This window comes from Cydia amplana, chromosome 17, assembly GCF_948474715.1.
Source record: "Cydia amplana chromosome 17, ilCydAmpl1.1, whole genome shotgun sequence".
Classification (NCBI taxonomy): Eukaryota; Metazoa; Arthropoda; class Insecta; order Lepidoptera; family Tortricidae; genus Cydia; species Cydia amplana.
Window position 1 is genome coordinate 15,776,581 of NC_086085.1, and position 21,084 is coordinate 15,797,664.

General features: G+C 45.1%; 2 protein-coding genes across 3 annotated transcripts in view; one reads left to right on the top strand and one right to left on the bottom strand.

Annotated features, from left to right (window-relative positions):
• Window positions 1–17,580, top strand: part of LOC134656108 (integrator complex subunit 1) — a 56,459-nt gene extending 38,879 nt beyond the window's left edge. Inside the window, exons 28-47 of the mRNA XM_063511627.1 lie at window positions 785–951; window positions 2,135–2,961; window positions 3,743–3,945; window positions 4,105–4,213; window positions 4,382–4,501; window positions 4,670–4,789; window positions 4,958–5,077; window positions 5,603–5,753; window positions 7,108–7,241; window positions 9,196–9,327; window positions 9,927–10,048; window positions 10,380–10,512; window positions 11,298–11,480; window positions 12,211–12,398; window positions 13,832–14,011; window positions 15,192–15,332; window positions 15,876–15,999; window positions 16,141–16,312; window positions 16,979–17,100; window positions 17,491–17,580. Coding sequence (XP_063367697.1) covers window positions 785–951; window positions 2,135–2,961; window positions 3,743–3,945; window positions 4,105–4,213; window positions 4,382–4,501; window positions 4,670–4,789; window positions 4,958–5,077; window positions 5,603–5,753; window positions 7,108–7,241; window positions 9,196–9,327; window positions 9,927–10,048; window positions 10,380–10,512; window positions 11,298–11,480; window positions 12,211–12,398; window positions 13,832–14,011; window positions 15,192–15,332; window positions 15,876–15,999; window positions 16,141–16,312; window positions 16,979–17,100; window positions 17,491–17,580 — 3,538 coding nt within the window. The remainder of the gene's footprint in view (window positions 1–784; window positions 952–2,134; window positions 2,962–3,742; window positions 3,946–4,104; window positions 4,214–4,381; window positions 4,502–4,669; window positions 4,790–4,957; window positions 5,078–5,602; window positions 5,754–7,107; window positions 7,242–9,195; window positions 9,328–9,926; window positions 10,049–10,379; window positions 10,513–11,297; window positions 11,481–12,210; window positions 12,399–13,831; window positions 14,012–15,191; window positions 15,333–15,875; window positions 16,000–16,140; window positions 16,313–16,978; window positions 17,101–17,490) is intronic.
• An 807-nt stretch (window positions 17,581–18,387) lies between these two features.
• The window catches only part of LOC134655883 (viral IAP-associated factor homolog), a 219,548-nt gene continuing 216,851 nt past the window's right edge, over window positions 18,388–21,084 (bottom strand). The window contains exons 1-5 of one of the 2 annotated variants that reach the window (XM_063511381.1): window positions 20,708–20,812; window positions 20,490–20,622; window positions 20,021–20,249; window positions 19,134–19,342; window positions 18,388–18,593 (exon numbers count right to left, since the gene is read on the bottom strand). In XM_063511381.1, coding sequence (XP_063367451.1) covers window positions 18,481–18,593; window positions 19,134–19,342; window positions 20,021–20,249; window positions 20,490–20,622; window positions 20,708–20,713 — 690 coding nt within the window. In that variant the 5' untranslated portion in view covers window positions 20,714–20,812 and the 3' untranslated portion in view covers window positions 18,388–18,480. Of the gene's footprint in view, window positions 18,594–19,133; window positions 19,343–20,020; window positions 20,250–20,489; window positions 20,623–20,707; window positions 20,813–21,084 lie in introns of those variants that run through there. The other variant, XM_063511382.1, reaches the window with a different exon arrangement.

The window sequence follows — 21,084 nt, forward strand, 5'->3', positions numbered from 1 at the left end:
GGCATTGTCATTTGTTTGAAGATTTCTGGTTTAGACTATCCCTTTTTAGGATTCCGTACCGCAAAAGGAAAAAACGGAATGTGTCTGTCCGACTATTCCCCCCCTTTATCCCCGAAATGTCTTGGTCAAAAATTTTGAAAAAAATACACATAATACAGGAATGAACCTATTAGAAATGTGCAGTCAAGCGTGAGTCGGATTTAATGTACCGAACCCTTGGAACGCGAGTCCGACTCGCACTTGGCCGGTTTTTTGAAGTGAAAACTTCTTTAGCGGCACTGGGCACTTTTTGAGGTGGGGAAAAATTATAAACTCGATACAGCGTAAGGCGATCACGTGACCGTAAGGGGCGTAAGGCGATCACGTGACCGTAAGGGGCGTAAGATTTAGATGGCCACTCATAATTTAGATGGCATTTAAATCAATAAAGAAAAACTCAATGTTATTTGACATTTATGTTGCGGACTCCTTTTCAAGACTCTTTACCTATGTTCAAATAATTTGACGTTGTCATGGCAGTATGTAAATAAACATGTCAATGAAAAAATGTGATCTTATTTGAGAATGATAATAATATATAATAAATAAATAGAATACCTCCGCTAAACGTATGTATCGTGTTACCGGGCGTCGGTAACATAGTGAGGTGAGTTTTTACTTCTATCGGCACTCCCGGAGTGCAACCGTTGTTGCTTGTTTTTCAGAAGCAGGCTCTATTGAGAGCAGTCATGTATCATTTAATTTTTTACTACTACTTACTAATTGTAACGTTATTTCCCCCCAGCGCCCTGCTGGCGGCGCTGGACTCGTGCCCGACGGCGGCGGTGCTGCGGCTGGGCGTGGAGCGCGGCTACATGGCGCAGCTGCTGCAGGTGCAGCGCGCGCGCGGCTGCACGGGCGGCGAGGCCTTCGCGGCCGCGCTGCGCCTGCTGCCGCCGTCCTACCCGCCCGGTACGTGCTGGGGCCTATTTCTCAAACGGTCTCTTCTTCCTCGCGTTGTCCCGGCATTTTGGCCACGGCTCATGGGAGCCTGGGGTCCGCTTGGCAACTAATCCCAGTAATTGGCGTGGGCACTAGTTTTTGCGAAAGCGACTGCCATCTGACCTTCCAACCCAGAGGGTAAACTAGGCCCGTATTGGGATTAGTCCGGTTTCCTCACGATGTTTTCCTTCACCGAAAAGCGACTGGTAAATATCAAATGATATTTCGTACATAAGTTCCGAAAAACTCATTGGTACGAGCCGGGGTTCGAACCCGCGACCTCCGGATTGCAAGTCGCACGCTCTTACCGCTAGGCCACCAGCGCTTCTACGCTATTTCTCAAACGGTATTAGTCTAATATTATTAGTGTGTTGCCATAGTAAACCATACGATTTGACAGTTCGTGGGCTAATAATATTAGTCTAATACCGTTCGAGAAATAGGCCCCTGCCCGCATTGCCAGTTGAATGAATGAATGAAATCGTTTATTTACAATGAACATATGGTATTATAAGATCTTAAGTTACAAGCATTGCGTCTCATGATATATTCAGTCTAGGTAGACGTGTGAAAACAGTTGTCAGTGATTAGATCACTTTGTCATTTAGTGCATTTGACAGACTGATCAATGTCAGCCGGCGCGCCGCGGTGGTGGTTTACTATGAAACTTTCCATACATAAAAATTTAACGAACTCTTTAACGATACGAACAGTTTGGTGCAACCGACCCTTAGTCTGCGAGTGCACGCTCCCCGCCCGGTATGAACAAGCCTTTATCTCCAGTCAACGCCATACAGCGTTATTATATGGAAATTATGAAAAACTGCAACATTTCTGTGGAACTTGAGACTATAAACAGCTACAATAAAGTAGCAGTAGGTACTTAAAACTACCCCCACACATAACTCGACGTAACGAAACTCTTATTCCATTTAACTGTCTATTCACTGAAATTTCAACTAACGTTTTTAAAGAGAAAGTTTGCAAAAAATATTAAAAGTTCTCTCAAATACGTTTTTTTTTTAAATATCCAACCTTTTTGTAAACATTCCGCAATGTGTCGGTTGCACCTTAGTTAATGTACCTATGCATGTTTTCAATGCTACATAAAAGTGCAGTTCAACAAAATAAAATACCTCATATCCCTAAACAGATGACACACTTTTCGTGGAAGAACCCCTCCCCTCCGAAGACGAAGACGAGTGCGCTCCAATCCCACTAGTCATCCAACCGGAGCAAGTCCCAGCCTTGCTGACCACCGCCTTCTGCGGCGGCACCTACCCCGGAGACTTGGATGTGGCCTTCACTGAACTTAACGCCGTAAGTACATGTACACAAGGTATATATTCGCTAGTCATCCAACCGGAGCAGGTCCCGGCCTTGCTGACCACCGCCTTCTGCGGCGGCACCTACCCCGGAGACTTGGATGTGGCCTTCACTGAACTTAACGCCGTAAGTACATGTACACAAGGTATATATTCGCTAGTCATCCAACCGGAGCAGGTCCCGGCCTTGCTGACCACCGCCTTCTGCGGCGGCACCTACCCCGGAGACTTGGATGTGGCCTTCACTGAACTTAACGCCGTAAGTACATGTACACAAGGTATATATTCGCTAGTCATCCAACCGGAGCAGGTCCCGGCCTTGCTGACCACCGCCTTCTGCGGCGGCACCTACCCCGGAGACTTGGATGTGGCCTTCACTGAACTTAACGCCGTAAGTACATGTACACAAGGTATATATTCGCTAGTCATCCAACCGGAGCAGGTCCCGGCCTTGCTGACCACCGCCTTCTGCGGCGGCACCTACCCCGGAGACTTGGATGTGGCCTTCACTGAACTTAACGCCGTAAGTACATGTACACAAGGTATATATTCGCTAGTCATCCAACCGGAGCAGGTCCCGGCCTTGCTGACCACCGCCTTCTGCGGCGGCACCTACCCCGGAGACTTGGATGTGGCCTTCACTGAACTTAACGCCGTAAGTACATGTACACAAGGTATATATTCGCTAGTCATCCAACCGGAGCAGGTCCCAGCCTTGCTGACCACTGCCTTCTGCGGCGGCACCTACCCCGGAGACTTGGATGTAGCCTTCACTGAACTTAACGCCGTAAGTACATGTACATAAGGTATAAAATCACTAGTCGTCCAACCGGAGCAGGTCCCAGCCTTGCTGACCACCGCCTTCTGCGGCGGCACCTACCCCGGACACTTGGGTGTGGCCTTCACTGAACTTAACGCCGTAAGTACAAGTACATAAGGTATAGAATCACTAGTCATCCAACCGGAGCAGGTCCCAGCCTTGCTGACCACTGCCTTCTGCGGCGGCACCTACCCCGGAGACTTGGATGTAGCCTTCACTGAACTTAACGCCGTAAGTACAAGTACATAAGGTATAAAATCACTAGTCGTCCAACCGGGGCAGGTCCCAGCCTTGCTGACCACCGCCTTCTGCGGCGGCACCTACCCCGGAGACTTGGATGTGGCCTTCACTGAACTTAACGCCGTAAGTACATGTACACAAGGTATATATTCGCTAGTCATCCAACCGGAGCAGGTCCCAGCCTTGCTGACCTTCTGCGGCGACACCTACCTCGGAGACTTGGATGTGGCCTTCACTGAACTTAACGCCGTAAGTACATGTACACAAGGTATAAAATCGCGGTTAACTACTTTTTTTCTAATGAAGATGCTCATTTTGGAGTGAGGCGAGGCGAGTTTGTGTGTTATCGGTCTAGATTTCCAATTATATTTTGCAGAAAATAACAGAAGAAGTGAAGAAACTCCGCGAAAACGTCCCAACCGAGTGCCCGTACATACAACGGGTGACCACATTCCTGCAAGCCGCGGACAGTAACGTCCTCCGCGGCATGATCGGCGCCAGCCACGCCGCCGTCCTGCTGCGCAGCCTGACGCTAGCGCGCTGGGAGCCGCTCCGAGAGGTCAGTGACCTGCACCCCGTGTAGCCCACATACAGTCGTGTTCCTGACTGTGACTGCACCGTCCTCCGCGGCATGGCCGGCGCCAGCCACGCCGCCGTCCTGCTGCGCAGCCTGACGCTAGCGCGCTGGGAGCCGCTCCGAGAGGTCAGTGACCTGCACCCCGTGTAGCCCACATACAGTCGTGTTCCTGACTGTGACTGCACCGTCCTCCGCGGCATGGCCGGCGCCAGCCACGCCGCCGTCCTGCTGCGCAGCCTGACGCTAGCGCGCTGGGAGCCGCTCCGAGAGGTCAGTGACCTGCACCCCGTGTAGCCCACATACAGTCGTGTTCCTGACTGTGACTGCACCGTCCTCCGCGGCATGGCCGGCGCCAGCCACGCCGCCGTCCTGCTGCGCAGCCTGACGCTAGCGCGCTGGGAGCCGCTCCGAGAGGTCAGTGACCTGCACCCCGTGTAGCCCACATACAGTCGTGTTCCTGACTGTGACTGCACCGTCCTCCGCGGCATGGCCGGCGCCAGCCACGCCGCCGTCCTGCTGCGCAGCCTGACGCTAGCGCGCTGGGAGCCGCTCCGAGAGGTCAGTGACCTGCACCCCGTGTAGCCCACATACAGTCGTGTTCCTGACTGTGACTGCACCGTCCTCCGCGGCATGGCCGGCGCCAGCCACGCCGCCGTCCTGCTGCGCAGCCTGACGCTAGCGCGCTGGGAGCCGCTCCGAGAGGTCAGTGACCTGCACCCCGTGTAGCCCACATACAGTCGTGTTCCTGACTGTGACTGCACCGTCCTCCGCGGCATGGCCGGCGCCAGCCACGCCGCCGTCCTGCTGCGCAGCCTGACGCTAGCGCGCTGGGAGCCGCTCCGAGAGGTCAGTGACCTGCACCCCGTGTAGCCCACATACAGTCGTGTTCCTGACTGTGACTGCACCGTCCTCCGCGGCATGGCCGGCGCCAGCCACGCCGCCGTCCTGCTGCGCAGCCTGACGCTAGCGCGCTGGGAGCCGCTCCGAGAGGTCAGTGACCTGCACCCCGTGTAGCCCACATACAGTCATGTTCCTGACTGTGACTGCACCGTCCTCCGCGGCATGGCCGGCGCCAGCCACGCCGCCGTCCTGCTGCGCAGCCTGACGCTAGCGCGCTGGGAGCCGCTCCGAGAGGTCAGTGACCTGCACAGTGCACACCGTGTGGGACTGCCTATTTATATCGACTACGTTGTATTGTTTTTTGAAGTGAAAACTTCTTTAGTGGCGCTGTGCACTTTTTGAGGTGGGAAAAAAATGTTAAACTCGCGACAGATCACGTGACCGACAGATTCGACAGATTGAAAATTCGTAAGACGGACACGTGGCCTGATCGAAAAACTGTTACAATGTCATTGAGTTTTCACTTCTGCCGGCACTCCCGGAGTGCAACCCGTTGTTTTTTTTACCATTAAACAAGCAGGGTCTGTAGTAACGTCACGCCGTGCTAAAAACAGCAGCACGACGTGACGTCACGCGAGATATTAAAGGGTTTTATCCTCATATTAATTTTGTTTGATAATGTAACTGACGGATTAATTTTATTTTGTTTTATACTCGGAAACTAGCGTAATATTTAGTAATATGGGCCGCCTTATCCACTTTTTATGATATTCAAAATTAAATTCGGATCGATTTGTTTTAACATGATGATGTCTGCAGGTGTGCTCAAATTTACTGAAGCAGTTCAAATGCCCCGCGGGCCCCGTCGCGAACCTGCTGACGCAACTGGCGGCCCCTGAGAGGCGAGCGGCCCGCACTGTACCACACCTGCCACAGCGCTACGAAGCTACGAAGGAACAACTCATCGCCGGTACTAAATGATATAATCACACTCAGTTTAAACTTAATCCTACCACAGAACAGTCAAGTCTCTGATCTTTCCTCACTGCAAGTTTTTAATAAGACAGTGATGTGATGACTCTATGTAAGGACATTTTATGTCGCCGTGGAATTAAAACAGAGCTCTTAACGAGGTTCAAATCTTGTGAGCCTTAAAAATGTTACTTTCTAATATTATGTTATGTAACTTGTGTCTTCTGTTTTCTTCTGTACACATTTACTAAGTGAAGTAATTAATCACCATATGAACGTTTGTTTTCACCACACCAGCTCGGAAAGGCTTACTTTGCACTTCAAAAACTGATAGCAAAGTCGCATTTTATTCACGTGTGAGGCAAAGTAATCAAATGCAAATTTTGAGTTGTTTTCTTATGTTTGCTGGTAGAATTGACTTTTAAATGATGATTTTGGATGATAAATATTTAATAATATTCATTTGGATTGATTTTGCTTGATATTTTACATTTCATATTTGCTTCGGGTTGCTGTGGTGAAAAATTTTGTGTTTCACTCGGGGGCAAATTTTGTTTAACCGTCATGCTTTGAAACCCTCGCAACGCTCAAGATTACATTTTTCGAACCACTCACTACGCTCGTGGTTTAATTTTGGAATCTTTCGCTTGCTCGGGTATCAATATTAGCACGAGCGGTTAAACAAGAACCTTGTAAAACAAATAACTATTTATTGTGTGATTTTCCTTTCTTTGTTACTTATGTTAGTGTCGTGATTGTTTCACCGGATGGCTGAGAGACCAGCGCTGAGATGTGACCATTTCGTGGCACTTCTACCTAAAGAGTCATTCTCTGGAACTTGCTAACTATGTAAACAAACCACCATATTGAAATTGTCTCTGAATGATGAATTTACCTTTGTTTACATAGTTAGCAAGCTCCATAGAATGACACTTTTTCTACTTTTTGTATAACCTTCTTTTCTATATAAATATTCTCTATTCATCTTCCTCGCGTTGTCCCGGCATTTTGTCACGGCTCATGGGAGCCTGGGGTCCGCTTGGCAACTAATCCCAGGAATTGGCGTGGGCACTAGTTTTTACGAAAGCGACTGCCATCTGACCTTCCAACCCAGAGGATAAACCAGGCCCTTATTGGGATTAGTCCGGTTTCCTCACGATGTTTTCCTTCACCGAAAAGCGACTGGTAACTATCAAATACATAAAGTTCCGAAAAACTCATTGGTACGAGCCGGGGTTCGAACCCGCGACCTCCGGATTGCAAGTCGCACGCTCTTACCGCTAGGTCACCAGCGCTTCATATAAATACTCTCTATTCTAATCGAATAACAAATTGTTTGGTTTGTCGCTCAGCGTTGGAAGCGGCGACACCGAACACGCTTGAGGCGATAGGGAACCGCATCATCGAGACGCAGGACACGCGGGTCGTGGTCGACGTCATCTCCACGCTGCTCGAGAACAACCAGCAGGGCGCTTACGAGACCGAGGTAAGGAAATCTAGTCGGTAACATAAGGTGAGTTCGACTAAGATCGGACACCGGGTAAGATCGTATGATTCAAATTTCTGCCTGTTGCGGGGCTTTTTTTTAATGCTGGCAAGGTGATGCAATGCGCTGTTTTGTCCCGGGCATTGCATCACCTTGCCAGCATTAAAAAAAAGCCCCGCAACAGGCAGAAATTTGAATCATACGATCTTACCCGGTGTCCGATCTTAGTCGAACTCACCTTACACTTGAATCCACTTTATTTATTTATTTATTTATTGTACACTTCTAAAATAAAGAAACACTGTAGTTTTATTTTTACTTCGGCTGTCTGAAATAAATAAATAAATATTAGGGGACATCTTGCACAGATCAACCTAGCCCCAAACTAAGCAAAACTTGTACTATGAGTGCTAGGCGACGATATACATACTTATATAGATAAATTCATACTTATATACATAGAAAATATCCATGACTTGTGAACAAATATTTGTGTTCATCACACTAATAAATGCCCTTACCGGGATTCGAACCCGGGACCATCGGCTTTACAGGCAGGGTCACTACCCACTAGGCCAGCCCGGTCGTCAAACATCAACGCTAAATCTGTTTTAATAGCTGGAACTATCTTCAGTATTGGATAGTTTCTGTCGATTTAACAATATCTCACGAATAAACATCTAGAATCTAAAAAATGGTTTTAATCTCAAAGATTCAAATAGTGTCTACCGAGACTAGCGATTAGAAACAGTATTATTAGATCTTACTCCTCACTAAATAGGACGTGACGACGTTAAAGAGATATTGCGGGGGCTCGCAAAGCCCGAGTAAACAAACAAAACCTGTTTGTAACAGGGGGTCGCGGGTTGATTGTCAAATACTATTAGCTTAACACATTCAGTGCCGAAAACCCGACTATCGGGTATTTTATGACCCGTTCTCAGACCGGACGACCCGATAGTCGGGATCGTGGTACTACAGCTTTATATGACGAAATTTTTGTGTCCTGACGCGGATGTCTTGTTTGGCTGGGTTGCAATCTATCTGTTAATGAAATCTGTAGTAGTAGTAGTAAACTCTTTATTGTACAAAAAGACATATTAAAAATAACATACAATTAGTAAGAAGTACAAAGGCGAACTTATCCCTTTGAGGGATCTCTTCCAGTTAACCTTTGAGTAGATGAGAGGAGAAAGTGAAAAGAGGGTGACAAATGCAGCAAAATGTACAACAAGGTACCAGAAAGATAAAGGATATAAATACATACAAAATGTATAAGATAAACATACATATATTACACAAAAAGGAATGGGGAAAATACACCAAAAATTGGAAAGAATAAGAATCTGTTGTATGCAATGATTTATAACTCAAGATAGGTTATAGGCGTTCCAAAATTGAAGCGCTTAACTTGTCAACTTGTCACAATTTGTCACAAGTTGCCTTTAGACGCGGCTGGACAAACGAGAAATGTGCATGTGCTAACGAGCTCCTGTACACCGAAAGAGCAAGAAACGACCTTATGTTTAACAACGAACGTGACAAAGATGGATGGAATGAGAAAATTAATCAAAAATAAAAGATTTCTTCGTAGGCACAGAAATAAATATGGAAGTATTTTTTGTGCTCGTCAAGTATGAGTACAACCCATAGACTAGGAATCCTCTAGACTGAGTTTAGAGCGATTATTTCATGAAACCGATGCTGCCAAAAATACGGGGGTGCGGGGGGACGAGTTGAGCGAATCCCGTGCCGTGGTTGGTCCGTTCAAAGACACGGACCAATCACGGCACGGGATTGACTCGAAGATGGAGTAAATATACCGTATGAGTGGCAGAGGGGGTAGCGTTACTATGCTCAGTCTAGAGGATGTCTTGTCTGTGCTAAGACCTATCCAATGCTATGCTGTGGTATAACCTATGTATGGTTATATAATATCATTGGTTGTATGCAGGTGAAAGTGGAAGTGGGTGCCGAGCCGGCCGCCCCGCACGTGTTGGCGCGCCGCGGGCTCGGCTGCGGGCTGCTGTTGGACTGGATATCGGAGCTGCAGCGGGAAACGCTCGGCCCGCAACCTGAACGACAGGTGACACAACCTTAACCCTTTTATCACCAAATACCTATACCAGGGGTCATCAAATGGCGGACCGCCGATCTATATTACTTTGTTACTTATTTAAGAAACTCAAGTAGAAACTGACCCCAGAAGAAACTGACCCCTGTGATCCCTGACCAATACCAATATCAACCTTGGTGCATTCCGACGAGGTTCACGATTACGCGTGGCATTCAAAAGGTTAAAACCGAAATGAAGTGGGAGCAAACGGGCTCCCTTTGTTTCACATAAAGTTTTAAGTCATAATGTATTGTTTGTCATATGTTCTAAAACTGAAACAGTTTCAGGATTTTCGTAAGGTTACCCTATAGATAGGTTAGATATGTTTTGTGGCAATCCTCAAAAGTGACGCGTTTCTAAACCAGACAATCGATCCATTATGAGTTAAAACTTTTTGGGAAACAATAGAGACCCGGGTGCAAACAGTTGATTTGATTTTTGCGATGTAGGGACGGTAGTGCACGACCCACGCCACACCGCACCGCGTTGAATTTTCGTGTCAACGCACCACGCCGCCTCGCATTCTTTCGTCTATATGACGACGCGTAACAATGTATGTTTTTGTGCAGATGCGGCTAATGTTCCGGTCGGGGTCGGCGGCGTGGCGGCCGCTGCTGGTGACGCTGCTGGCGCACCGCGCCTCGTGGCGCACCCTGCACACCTGCCTCTCCACCTTACTGCAGCCTAACGGGTAATTTTTAAAAGATTTCTACCCTTCACACTTACATTTTTTTGAATTATGACGCCTTTTCTATTGACAAAATATTTACAACACGTATTTTCATTTTCATTTAGTAAGTAGAATAGTAGGTATGCAGTATACTATGCGTGTCACGTTTCGAACAGGCTAGGTCTTCGCTTTTATTTTTGCAGCAATGTCGGTACCGCGCAAGCTTCAATATTTTGTTTCAACGACCACAGCGCGCGGCACATCTAGCAGCAGCTCTTGGAAATATAATCGATTTTTTTATTTTATCAAGGAAACTAAACGTAACATTTCACAAAAGTTTTGATTGTGTTAGGGGCTGGGCGGCGAGCGGCGTGCTGGACTTCGCGGAGACGCTGATGGGGTCCGAGCGCGTGTGGCAGGGCCGCGACCGCGCCGCGCCCAAGCACCAGGCGCCCTGCCATCTGCACCGGCTCACACACCCGCAGGTTCATATTATAAAACACATTGCTAGGAAAAATGCTTCCATCGAATTTGCTACTAACTTAAAAAGTGTCATACTTTTTAGGGTTCCGTACCCAAAGGGTAAAAACGGGACCCTATTACTAAGACACCGCTGTCCGTCCGTCCGTCCGTCCGTCCGTCTGTCACCAGGCTGTATCTCACGAACCGTGATAGCTAGACAGTTGAAATTTTCACAGATGATGTATTTCTGTTGCCGCTATAACAACAAATACTAAAAACAGAATAAAATAAAGATTTAAGTGGGGCTCCCATACAACAAACGTGATTTTTGAGCGAAGTTAAGCAACGTCGGGCGGGGTCAGTATTTGGATGGGTGACCGTTTTTTTTGCTTGTTTTGCTCTATTTTTTGTTGATGGTGCGGAACCCTCCGTGCGCGAGTCCGACTCGCACTTGGCCGGTTTTTATTGACTTTTACCGCCTCCTTGAATAATTGTATTCCCCATTTCTGAGGGTCGTAAGCGTCGTAACATGCCGTACGCCGTACTAACGCTTGTGTAGTCTTTTCGGAGCGTTTTCTTTTCTCTCCAAGCGTCGATTCCGGCGGCCTAGCCAAGGTGACAATCGCTTGCGCTTCGCCATCGAATCTCTTCGCGTCTCTCAATCACTCTTCCATATTAGTGTGACAGTGACAGTTGCGTTTCGTTCGCTACGCAGCGTTAGCGATTGGCATGTTGTTTACGGGGCCAGTAACAATTTCTCACAGTATTCGAAAATGTGACGGAAATTGAATATGTAATATATTTCCAGCTGGAAGTCCTAATCAAGTACATAATGGAGGAGGCCTCGGAAGCCGGCCCCGACCTGGACAGCATGCGGCGCCGCATCGAGGCCCGGTTACCGCTAGCGCTGCGCTGCGCGCCCGACCCGCCGTCGCTGCTCGCCGCCGCCGCCGCCGCTGAGCCTTTACTGCTACTACTGCTGTACATGAAGGTAAACATTCTAAAAGGTCGCGCCATGAAATATCGTCTATCTTCGGGCAAATAAGGCAAAAATAAAAATAAAACACGGTAAGTGCAAGCCTCCTCGTAGCTCAACAGTTCTGATGATTTTGTTTCAGAAAAAAATTCAAAACAACGAGCAAGGATAATGTGACTTAAGCCCACTTGCACCATTCCACTAACCCGGGGTTATATACAGTTAAACCGCTATTGTCAAATTGTACTGGTAACCATGGTAACTCCAGGTTTACATATTAACTCACATTTATAGACGGATCTAACGCGAAACGTCGCACGAACGTCGGTAAATAAAGGTAATTGAATAAATTTCGCGTTAGACCCGTCTATAAATGTGAGTTAATATGTGTTCAAAGTTTTAAATATTATATAAACTCCAGGTTTAACCGGTTAACCCCGAGTTAGTGGAGTGGTGCAAGTGGTTAAAATGATTCTTTGGTGTTTGGGAAGGTCGAATCTCGCCCGTAACTCTGATTTTACTATTTTTCCTTTAATATACAGAAACAGATGTAGTGCATAATTATTTTCCATCGTATTTTCACAGAAACGTACGAACGTGTCTTGCTATTTCAGTCAGTCTCGGTGCAAAAAGTATTAAGCTTGACTGAAGTAGCATGACAAACACGAACGTTTCCATAATACGATGGAAAACAATTATGCGGTACATCTGTAGATGCATATTAACTTCTTGCTTTCGTATCCAGGTGCCGAAAATCCGCCAACTCCTAATGGAGAGTGCGGAGCGCCCTCTAACCACGTGTCCACTGGAAGGGGCGGAGCCCTATCAGCAAGTAGCGGCCAGCTCTACTAGTGCTACCGACCGCGTGTCCCACACGCTGCTGACGGCGCTCGCGCACCCGAACAAGGAACACGGCAAGGAGGCCAACTTCAAGTGAGTAGTACTAACACCACCCTTAACTGACTATTAATGGACCTTATGTGTTTGTAATAAGGTTTACGAATTGTCAGTTAACAGTGTGGACATGATTTACAACTAAATGTGTCTGTTTATAGTTCGTTTTTAGGGTTCCGTAGCCAAATGGCAAAAAACGGAACCCTTATAGATTCGTCATGTCTGTCTGTCTGTCCGTCTGTCTGTCCGTCCGTATGTCACAGCCACTTTTCTCCGAAACTATAAGAACTATACTGTTGAAACTTGGTAAGTAGATGTATTCTGTGAACCGCATTAAGATTTTCACACAAAAATAGAAAAAAAAACAATAAATTTTTGGGGTTCCCCATACTTCGAACTGAAACTCAACATTTTTTTTTTCATCAAACCCATACGTGTGGGGTATCTATGTATAGGTCTTCAAAAATGATATTGAGGTTTCTAATATCATTTTTTTCTAAACTGAATAGTTTGCGCGAGAGACACTTCCAAAGTGGTAAAATGTGTGTCCCCCCCCCCCCCTGTAACTTCTAAAATAAGAGAATGATAAAACTAAAAAAAATATATGATGTACATTACCATGTAAACTTCCACCGAAAATTGGTTTGAACGAGATCTAGTAAGTAGTTTTTTTTTATACGTCATAAATCGCCTAAATACGGAACCCTTCATGGGCGAGTCCGACTCGCACTTGGCCGCTTTTTTAGCATTAGAAAGAACTTGAAAGAAGGTAAGCGATTTTGACATGTCTTTTAATTGATAAACACTTTTTAAAAATCAATAACTATTACTTATGAAAGCAGAAGACTATAAAAGATCGTATTGGATTCATAATTGTTACATATTTACTCTAACTTATTTTTAAAATGTGATTTTCAATTAAAAGACACATCAAGATTGTTTACCTTATTTCTAATGCTAAAAAAACGAAGTATAGTGAAAGGTCCAATTTTGTCGCTTACCATAAGCAGGCGCGGCTCACTCCGCGATTTCGTCGCCTCGCTGCAAGTACCAACAAGTACATGCGGGTCACACCAATTTTGGTGTCTAGCCATGGTAGTTGCCGCGCACTACTATTCCTGCTGCTCCAGCCACATAGCGGTCATCTATCGTAATAAACGCGTTTTGTTAGAGAGTGAATTTTTGTATCTAGTACTATTATTTATTCTGTGCCATAAAGACGAGATTTGCCTGTATATTCATACGAATAACCTGTCAAAGCTTCCTTACGGCAAGCGATAAAGTGGGGCCTTTTGCTTGCAAACGACACAAATTAAGAAGAGGGAACGTAAACTGTAAGGTGCCTCGCAACAGTCGCAACTCTCGTAAGAGACAGTATGGCACTTTGGAGCCGGATGTTAGTTCCGGTCTGCTACTCAATTTTTTTTTTAATTGTAACATGGACTCATTTATTGGTATTATTTTGTGATCAGGACATGGAGATTAGAAGCCGGCGTGCGTTCCCTATGGGCGCGCGTGGGCGGCGCGGGCGCACGCGCGCTGCCGCTGGCCGGCGCGCTGCTGCGCGGCGCGGTGCCGGCGCCGGCGCGCGCGCATCTGCTCTCCGCGCTCGAGCTGCTGCCTGACCATGAACTGCAGCGACCTGATACAAGGTAAAGAGGCAAAAAAAACCGGCCAAGTGCGAGTCGGACTCGCGCACGGAGGGTTCCGCACCATCAACAAAAAATAGAGCAAAACAAGCAAAAAAACGGTCACCCATCCAAGTACTGACCCCGCCCGACGTTGCTTAACTTCGCTCAAAAATCACTTTTTTTGTATGGGAGCCCTACTTATATCTTTATTTTATTCTGTTTTTAGTATTTGTTGTTATAGCGGCAACAGAAATACATCATCTGTGAAAATTTCAACTGTCTAGCTATCACGGTTCGGGAGATACAGCCTGGTGACAGACGGACGGACGGACGGACGGACGGACAGCGGAGTCTTAGTAATAGGGTCCCGATTTTACCCTTTGGGTACGGAACCCTAAAAATTACTAAACCTTTGATAATCGGTTAACCCGAGCCGTAAAAACGAAACCAGTACCCGCAGCAGCTTAGTAGCAAAATATTGAGTTTGAGTACTATTGTATTAATAAGTTAATGAAGTCTTCTTTGTCCCTCGTTGCCATGTTTTTGTTCTCCCGCGTCAGTCTTTAAAACCTGATTTTTTGGTTGTTTAATTAGTGTCGTGTGGTGGCTGACTTTAGAATAGCGCCAACCCTCACATGGGATAAGGGTGTCGTACGAGGCGACTAAGTCCACAAACGAAGCAAAAAGCTGTTTCGTCACAAGGGAGATGGACCTCTTAGCATTGGCTTGCAATCCATCTAAAGATAAAAGATAGTTTATTCAAGTAAGTAGGCATAATTACAATGCGCTAGGAGAAATATACTCCAAAATTAAATCCCGGAATGGAGTTACCGTAAGGCGCGAGTAGGGTCCAACCTGAAATAAGCGGCAGATTCCTGCAGCCGACCTGCCTCCACACGTATTGGCTCGCCTTTCCTGTGGGTTAATACAGTGAAGCCGAGAGGGTAATGCAGGTGCTGGACGTCCCTACGTTTCCTTAATTCCGTCCCAGGCAGTGTTAAGTCCGAAGAGGTCATTGTCTCTCCGATTTGCACCATAAATCATCTGCAATAGACGCAAAGGCCAATGGAATTAATCCAATATGCATTGTTGTGGTAGTCTGTCCTTTTGTTTTGTTTAAATATTTTGAAATATGTCTCGCGAAAGTTTAATTTCTATAATGAGAATAATTTAAGTTACTTATTCGTAATTTCCCATGCAGTGAAGAAGTGCAGAACATTCTGGAGTGCTTCGTGCAAATGGCGGCGGCCGGGGGGCGGGAGCGAGACCGAGACTCGGCCCTGCAGCACCGAGTGGCGGCACTCATGCGCCGCGTCGCTGCGCATAGCCCGCCTCGCACACAGTAAGTCATACTTAGCTTATTGTAGGGCCAAAATATGTGGAGTTAAATATTCTTTTTCTCAAACATACTTACTCCAAAATGTATGCGTTAATGTCACGAAATGAAGACACGAAGTTGCTCATTTATGGCTCCTTACATTACTTCTTGACCTAGGCCAAGAAGTAATGTAGGGAGCAATTCGCCACCTTTTTTTACTGACGAGATCTGCTTGACCATCTATATATGTGATATGTCAAAAAAAAAAGAGGTAATAAAGTACTATACTACTACTTTATAAGCGGTTAACCATGATGCTCGAATAACTTTTTCAAATGTCAAGTTTAAAAAATAAAAAAGGCGGCAATTTACATTTTTATTTTCTTACAATGTTTGAGAAAAGCACTATACAATCCTTGGCCGCAACAGGGATTGCAAGACTCGCTTTATCCGGCCTCGTCGGACTCGGCCGTCTACCGCAATCTCGTCCTGCAATCCCTTACTTCATGGCCTCTGCAGTAATGTACTATTATTGACTATTCAGAGTTACAAGTTTTTCTGTTAAAGTGGGTCTCTGAGCGCCCTGGGCGAGGAGCCGGGCGCGGCGCCCGCGTCGGCCGCGCCGCCGCCGCAGGCGTTGATGGCGCTGCAACGGCGAGACCCTCCGGACGATTTACACATATACATACAGGTCATATTATGTAACTTTACTAGTTTTCATTGTGTTTTAGTACCTTGGAACATTTTGAAGATTCACATGGGCTTTTTCAGAAAAAATTTTATAGTTTTTTTCTCACTACGTTTTAAAATGTTATTTGTTTGTTTGATACAGGAAATCGACCAATGGGGCAGTCGTCGCGGCGGGGCGTGGGGCGGCCCCGCCGCCGCCACCACCCTCCTCCGCGCCGTGGCCCCGCTGTGCGCGGAGCCGGGCTCCCTGGCCCGCGCCGCCGCCCTGGGCCTGCTCACCAAGCTGCTACCGGCCGTGCCCGACCCTACGCCCGGTAAAGATCGGTTTTCCTAGGATAGCGGTGCCGTCATATAGCGGCCGTCTCCATACTAAATAATACGGCTAAATATAGATGTCGTAGTATTTGTATGGAGACGGCCGCTATATGACGGCACAGCTTTCGGAGGAAACCAAAGCATAACTATCTGGGGCCATACTGCAGCGGCGGCGGGGGCGGGACATTGTCCATTTTATTTTAAATTTAACTACAAAACTAAGTACCGACTTCCTAAATATAGTTGCATTCCAAATAAATATTGTAGTATCCTAATGCATATGAACAAACGGACATACAATCGAAAGTTTTAATTTATGACCCGTTTTGTACCTTGTCACAGTAAGAATAGTATGAGGTCTCTAGCGACTTTCATATTGATTGTCACTGTGACGAGGTACGAGATAGGTCATAAATTAATACTTTCGACTGTACAATATAATACATACACACACACACACACATACATACATCACTGGCTCAGATACCCAAAGAGGATCTTGGCCTCTGACACAAGAGAGCGCCACTCTACCCTATTCTGTGCCACTTCGCGCCAGTTGGGTATTCCAAGGGCGGACAGGTCTTTTTGGGTACAATATAATACAACACAATTTTTACTACGGATTCTTCACCTGTGTAAAAGTCTAATTTGAACCAAACTTCCAGGTCTAGACGCCATTATGGAGTGCCTAGATTCGTCGTTGCCCGAAGTCGCGCAGTCCGTGATCGACAAGCTGCCCGAGCTGGTCGTGGGCATGCAGGAGTACGCTGCACGGGTGTTGCTAAAGGTACCCATATCATATCTTATGTCTTTTACTCCTAAAACCCCTCTAAGCCAACTTGGCACTGACTTAAAATCTTGGCGAGATCCACTAGATATACACTATTAGCATCTCCCGAGCGTCGACTTCTATTCAACTCTATAGCTGCCGCTCGACGCAACGTTGGCGCAAATGCGCAGCGTTACGTTTTCCATGGCGCTGACAAGACGCCGACGCTCAAAAGACGCTACTGTGGAGTCTCTCTTATGGTGACACTTCCACGTCTTCCACTCTGCGGGTACCCAGCCAGGAGTGGCAAACTATAGTTGAAACTGGCGTTGGGTTCATACTGTTATTTCTCTATAAATAAATGTATATAATTTACTCCGTTCAGAACAAATTTCGTATTGTTGTCAGGTGTTCGACCTGGGTGTGCGCAGCCGCCTGCCCGTCGAGACCAGCCTGGCGCGCTCCGTGGCCGCCATCAACCTGCAGCGGGGCTGCTGAACAATAACTATACCATACACAAATGCTTCCTACTGATCAATGGTGGACCTTATGGCTTTGTAATAAGGTTTACGAAATTTTTAGCTAACCCTTTGAACGTGTGCGCGTCATCGTGAACCTTGTTAGAATGGACGAAGGTTGATATTGATACATAGAATTTTTAGTCTAAACATGCTCATTCCCTTGTATATAAATATAATGAAGAGAGATAAGATCATTATGTGTCATGTCATAAATTTTTTTTTTGTAAAATAAAGTAAAAAAATACATTTCATTGTTTTATTTATATAAATAACATTTACTTTATAAAATCTCATACAAAATTCTTTGTACAAACAAAATTAGTATAGCAGGGATGTTGCGAATATCCGCATCCGCAACCGAGGAACTTCCGCATTATTTTCAACATCCGCATCCGCATCCGCATAAAATCGATGCGGATTTAATGCGGATGCGGATGTGAAACAGTTCGGTACAGGAACGTCTTAGCATCGGCGTAAGTGCTAGACTGCTAGGTAATTTAGTCATTAGCAAAAAAACTTATTAGAAATTAGCAGTCAAGCGTGAGTGGGACTTAATGTACGGAACCCTTGGAACAAGAGTCCGACTCGCACTTGGCCGGTTTTTTTTAATAAAAATTACTAAAATGTAATATTTGACGTTTTTTATGTACCTATCTTGACATCCGCATCCGCATCCGCGGATGTGAGCCTTTAAAAATCCGCATCTGCATCCGCATCCGCGGATGTCAAAAAATCGGCATCCGCAACATCCCTGATGTGTGTATATGTCACAACACCTTTCAATCAAGAATAAATGAAATAAATTAATATCAAGCACAGAATCGAACCCGCACTCCCGAGCTTAGAATACTGAAGAGTCCACTACACTACACTTAGGTCACCAGTCGTTTGAGCCCAGGTCTTGGAACAGCTTGTCTTTGATCCTAGGCCGAGGGTCTTCTTTTATTTTGGTGTCCACAGCTCCTACTTGCCCAAGAATGTATTCCAGTTCTGTAACAAAAGAATCATTGTAAAGTTTAATCTTGTGAAGACTACATCGGTCATACGAGGGGCGGCTGAAAAGTTCGCGGCGTTAGAAAAAAAATTAAAGAGAGTATTAAATTAAATGTTCAATATTACTATTATTAGTCGTTGTAATGGCGGCAATATTTAAACTGCCAAAGAGGCAGGGGAAAAAGTAGCAATTAGTAAAAAAAATCCAGCTTAAGCCGCGAATATTTCAGCCTCCCCTTGTAACTACAATAATGTTTAGAATGAACATCCAGGAAACAGGAACACAAAAACTTTAAAATCTTGAGGCGATTGTGAACCAGGACAATATATTGATGATGATGAATAAAAACCAAAAGTAGTGTCTAAACTTTTTGGCCGTTTGAGGGGTCAGTCTTGTGATGACTAGGACATGCATAACTACAATTATCAGACTTGGGATTAACGTAATTTACATCCAAAACAAACCAACTACAAGACTGTAAAATGCGGTTTAAGGTGCAAATGGATTCAGACGGGCATAGGTGAAGGTGATCTTACCATCACATGTGAGCCCAGTGCCTCGCAGCTCATGTGGCCCCACAAACTGTTTCTTCAAGTCCCCCTCGAAGTACACGAACACGCTGGGCAGGTTCCGCTCAGGGAAGTTGGGGATACAAGTCTGCGCTATTGCTTTCAGGAACTTTGTGTATGGGTACTTGGCTGCTAGCTCTCTGAGGTGCTGATTTAGGAGGGCACACTGCTGGATACTGAAAAGAGACAAATTTCCCATCTGTTAAAATAAATTTAAAGAATAACTTTACTCTCCATAAGCTTTTATGAGAATTTAGAATAAATTATAATTAACAAATAATAAGTTTAAATAAAAAAAGAATATAATCTTAACGCATTTGGTAGCTATAATCGCTATAGCCGTACTTGTCAATTGAGCAAGATTTATAGCAGTACTGCTATGACCGTAAGTACCGCCGGCGAACATGTTAAGGTTGTTTTTCTACTCCAGCACTTAAATGTGTCAATTAAATGACTGACAGTGATATCTAAAGCAATGTCATTTGAATGCTTTGTCTATAGGCTCATAAGATGACTGCTAGCAGTCATCTTATGAGTATAATACAACTGCTTTATTTTTTTTAAAGATACAAGTTCCGATCATCTTGATTGATACAATAATAACTCTTTTTTTTTTAAATAATAACTCAATTTTTTTTTAAATAATAACTCTTTTTTCTGTCATAGAAAAAGTAATGTATGCAACAGCTCATAATTGGTTTTTAAAATTCTCGGGTCTTTTTTTACAAAACTCGACTACGTCTCGTTTTGTAACTTCGACCCTTGAATTTTAAGAACCCTTATTATATCACTGTTGCATAAACTACTATTTCATTATCCAGTATTTAATTTGGAGATTATTAGCTCACTCTCACCCCTGTTTGTATAAGTGGATAACCACCCAAATGCCTTCCCCAGCCTTGTTGACCTCCTGCACATAGTCCTGCCCCGAGACCTCTCGTACATCTCCAAACTTTGGCTTCTCTGCTAACCGTTTCAGCTCTGCAATGCGCTTCCTTCTGTATTCTTCTAGTACTGCTTCATCCTCAGAGTCCTCCAGCTCATCTAGCCCGTCTAGGTCTAGTTCAGATAACTGTTTATCCTCTGTAATGTGACAAATATCCAACATAAGTGATATCTTTTGTAGTAATAAAGTGTAACATGGGATAATATAACTGCCCCGAGGGTTTTGTGCTTATACTAAAGCTGTGGTCAGCTATTTATAACGTTTCAATTACTCTGGCAAGTAAATCACGTCTGTGAAAGTCTCATACAGTTATAATTTATGGTAATATGCACCAGTTGCAACTAAACTAACCTAAAAGTATAGTGTGAAACACTTACTTTCTTGCTGTTTTTGCTGTATCGTCTGTTCGATCATATTAACGATATCATCTTCTGTGACTTCCTTTTCTTTTTGTGGAATAATACCCTTCGCCCGCAGCACATCGTTCCATTCTGTATCCTCATTTGGGTTCTATAAATAAACATTGTTTTACAATTCAACTGCAATGTAATATAATAAACAACAGTTGAGAAAGAAAGCTAATGCTGTACTTTACCTGCATTGTGAATTGTTTCAGTTATTTTTGTCTGAAATAATCAGTATTTATTTTATTCAAATCCAAGAAATCTGACACCAAACGGCTGACTCAATATCATAAGGCGTTTTACCATGATAGGTTAACTCACATCGAGTATCAAGACTTGATCAAGACTAGAGCAAGGAAAGGAAGAGCCGAGCCGCTTGTCAGTAGAGCATAGGCACAGAAAATTTTACTGTCTTCTTTATGCTAATTTGTTACGTATTTCATGCCCATGCGATGAAATGTTTTTGTAATAAATAGGATTGCAAGCAAGAAACTCACTAAAGGTTATAAAATACGTCTTAAAAAATCCGTAGACAAGTGATATTTGACGTTTAGGTTTTTATTCAGGG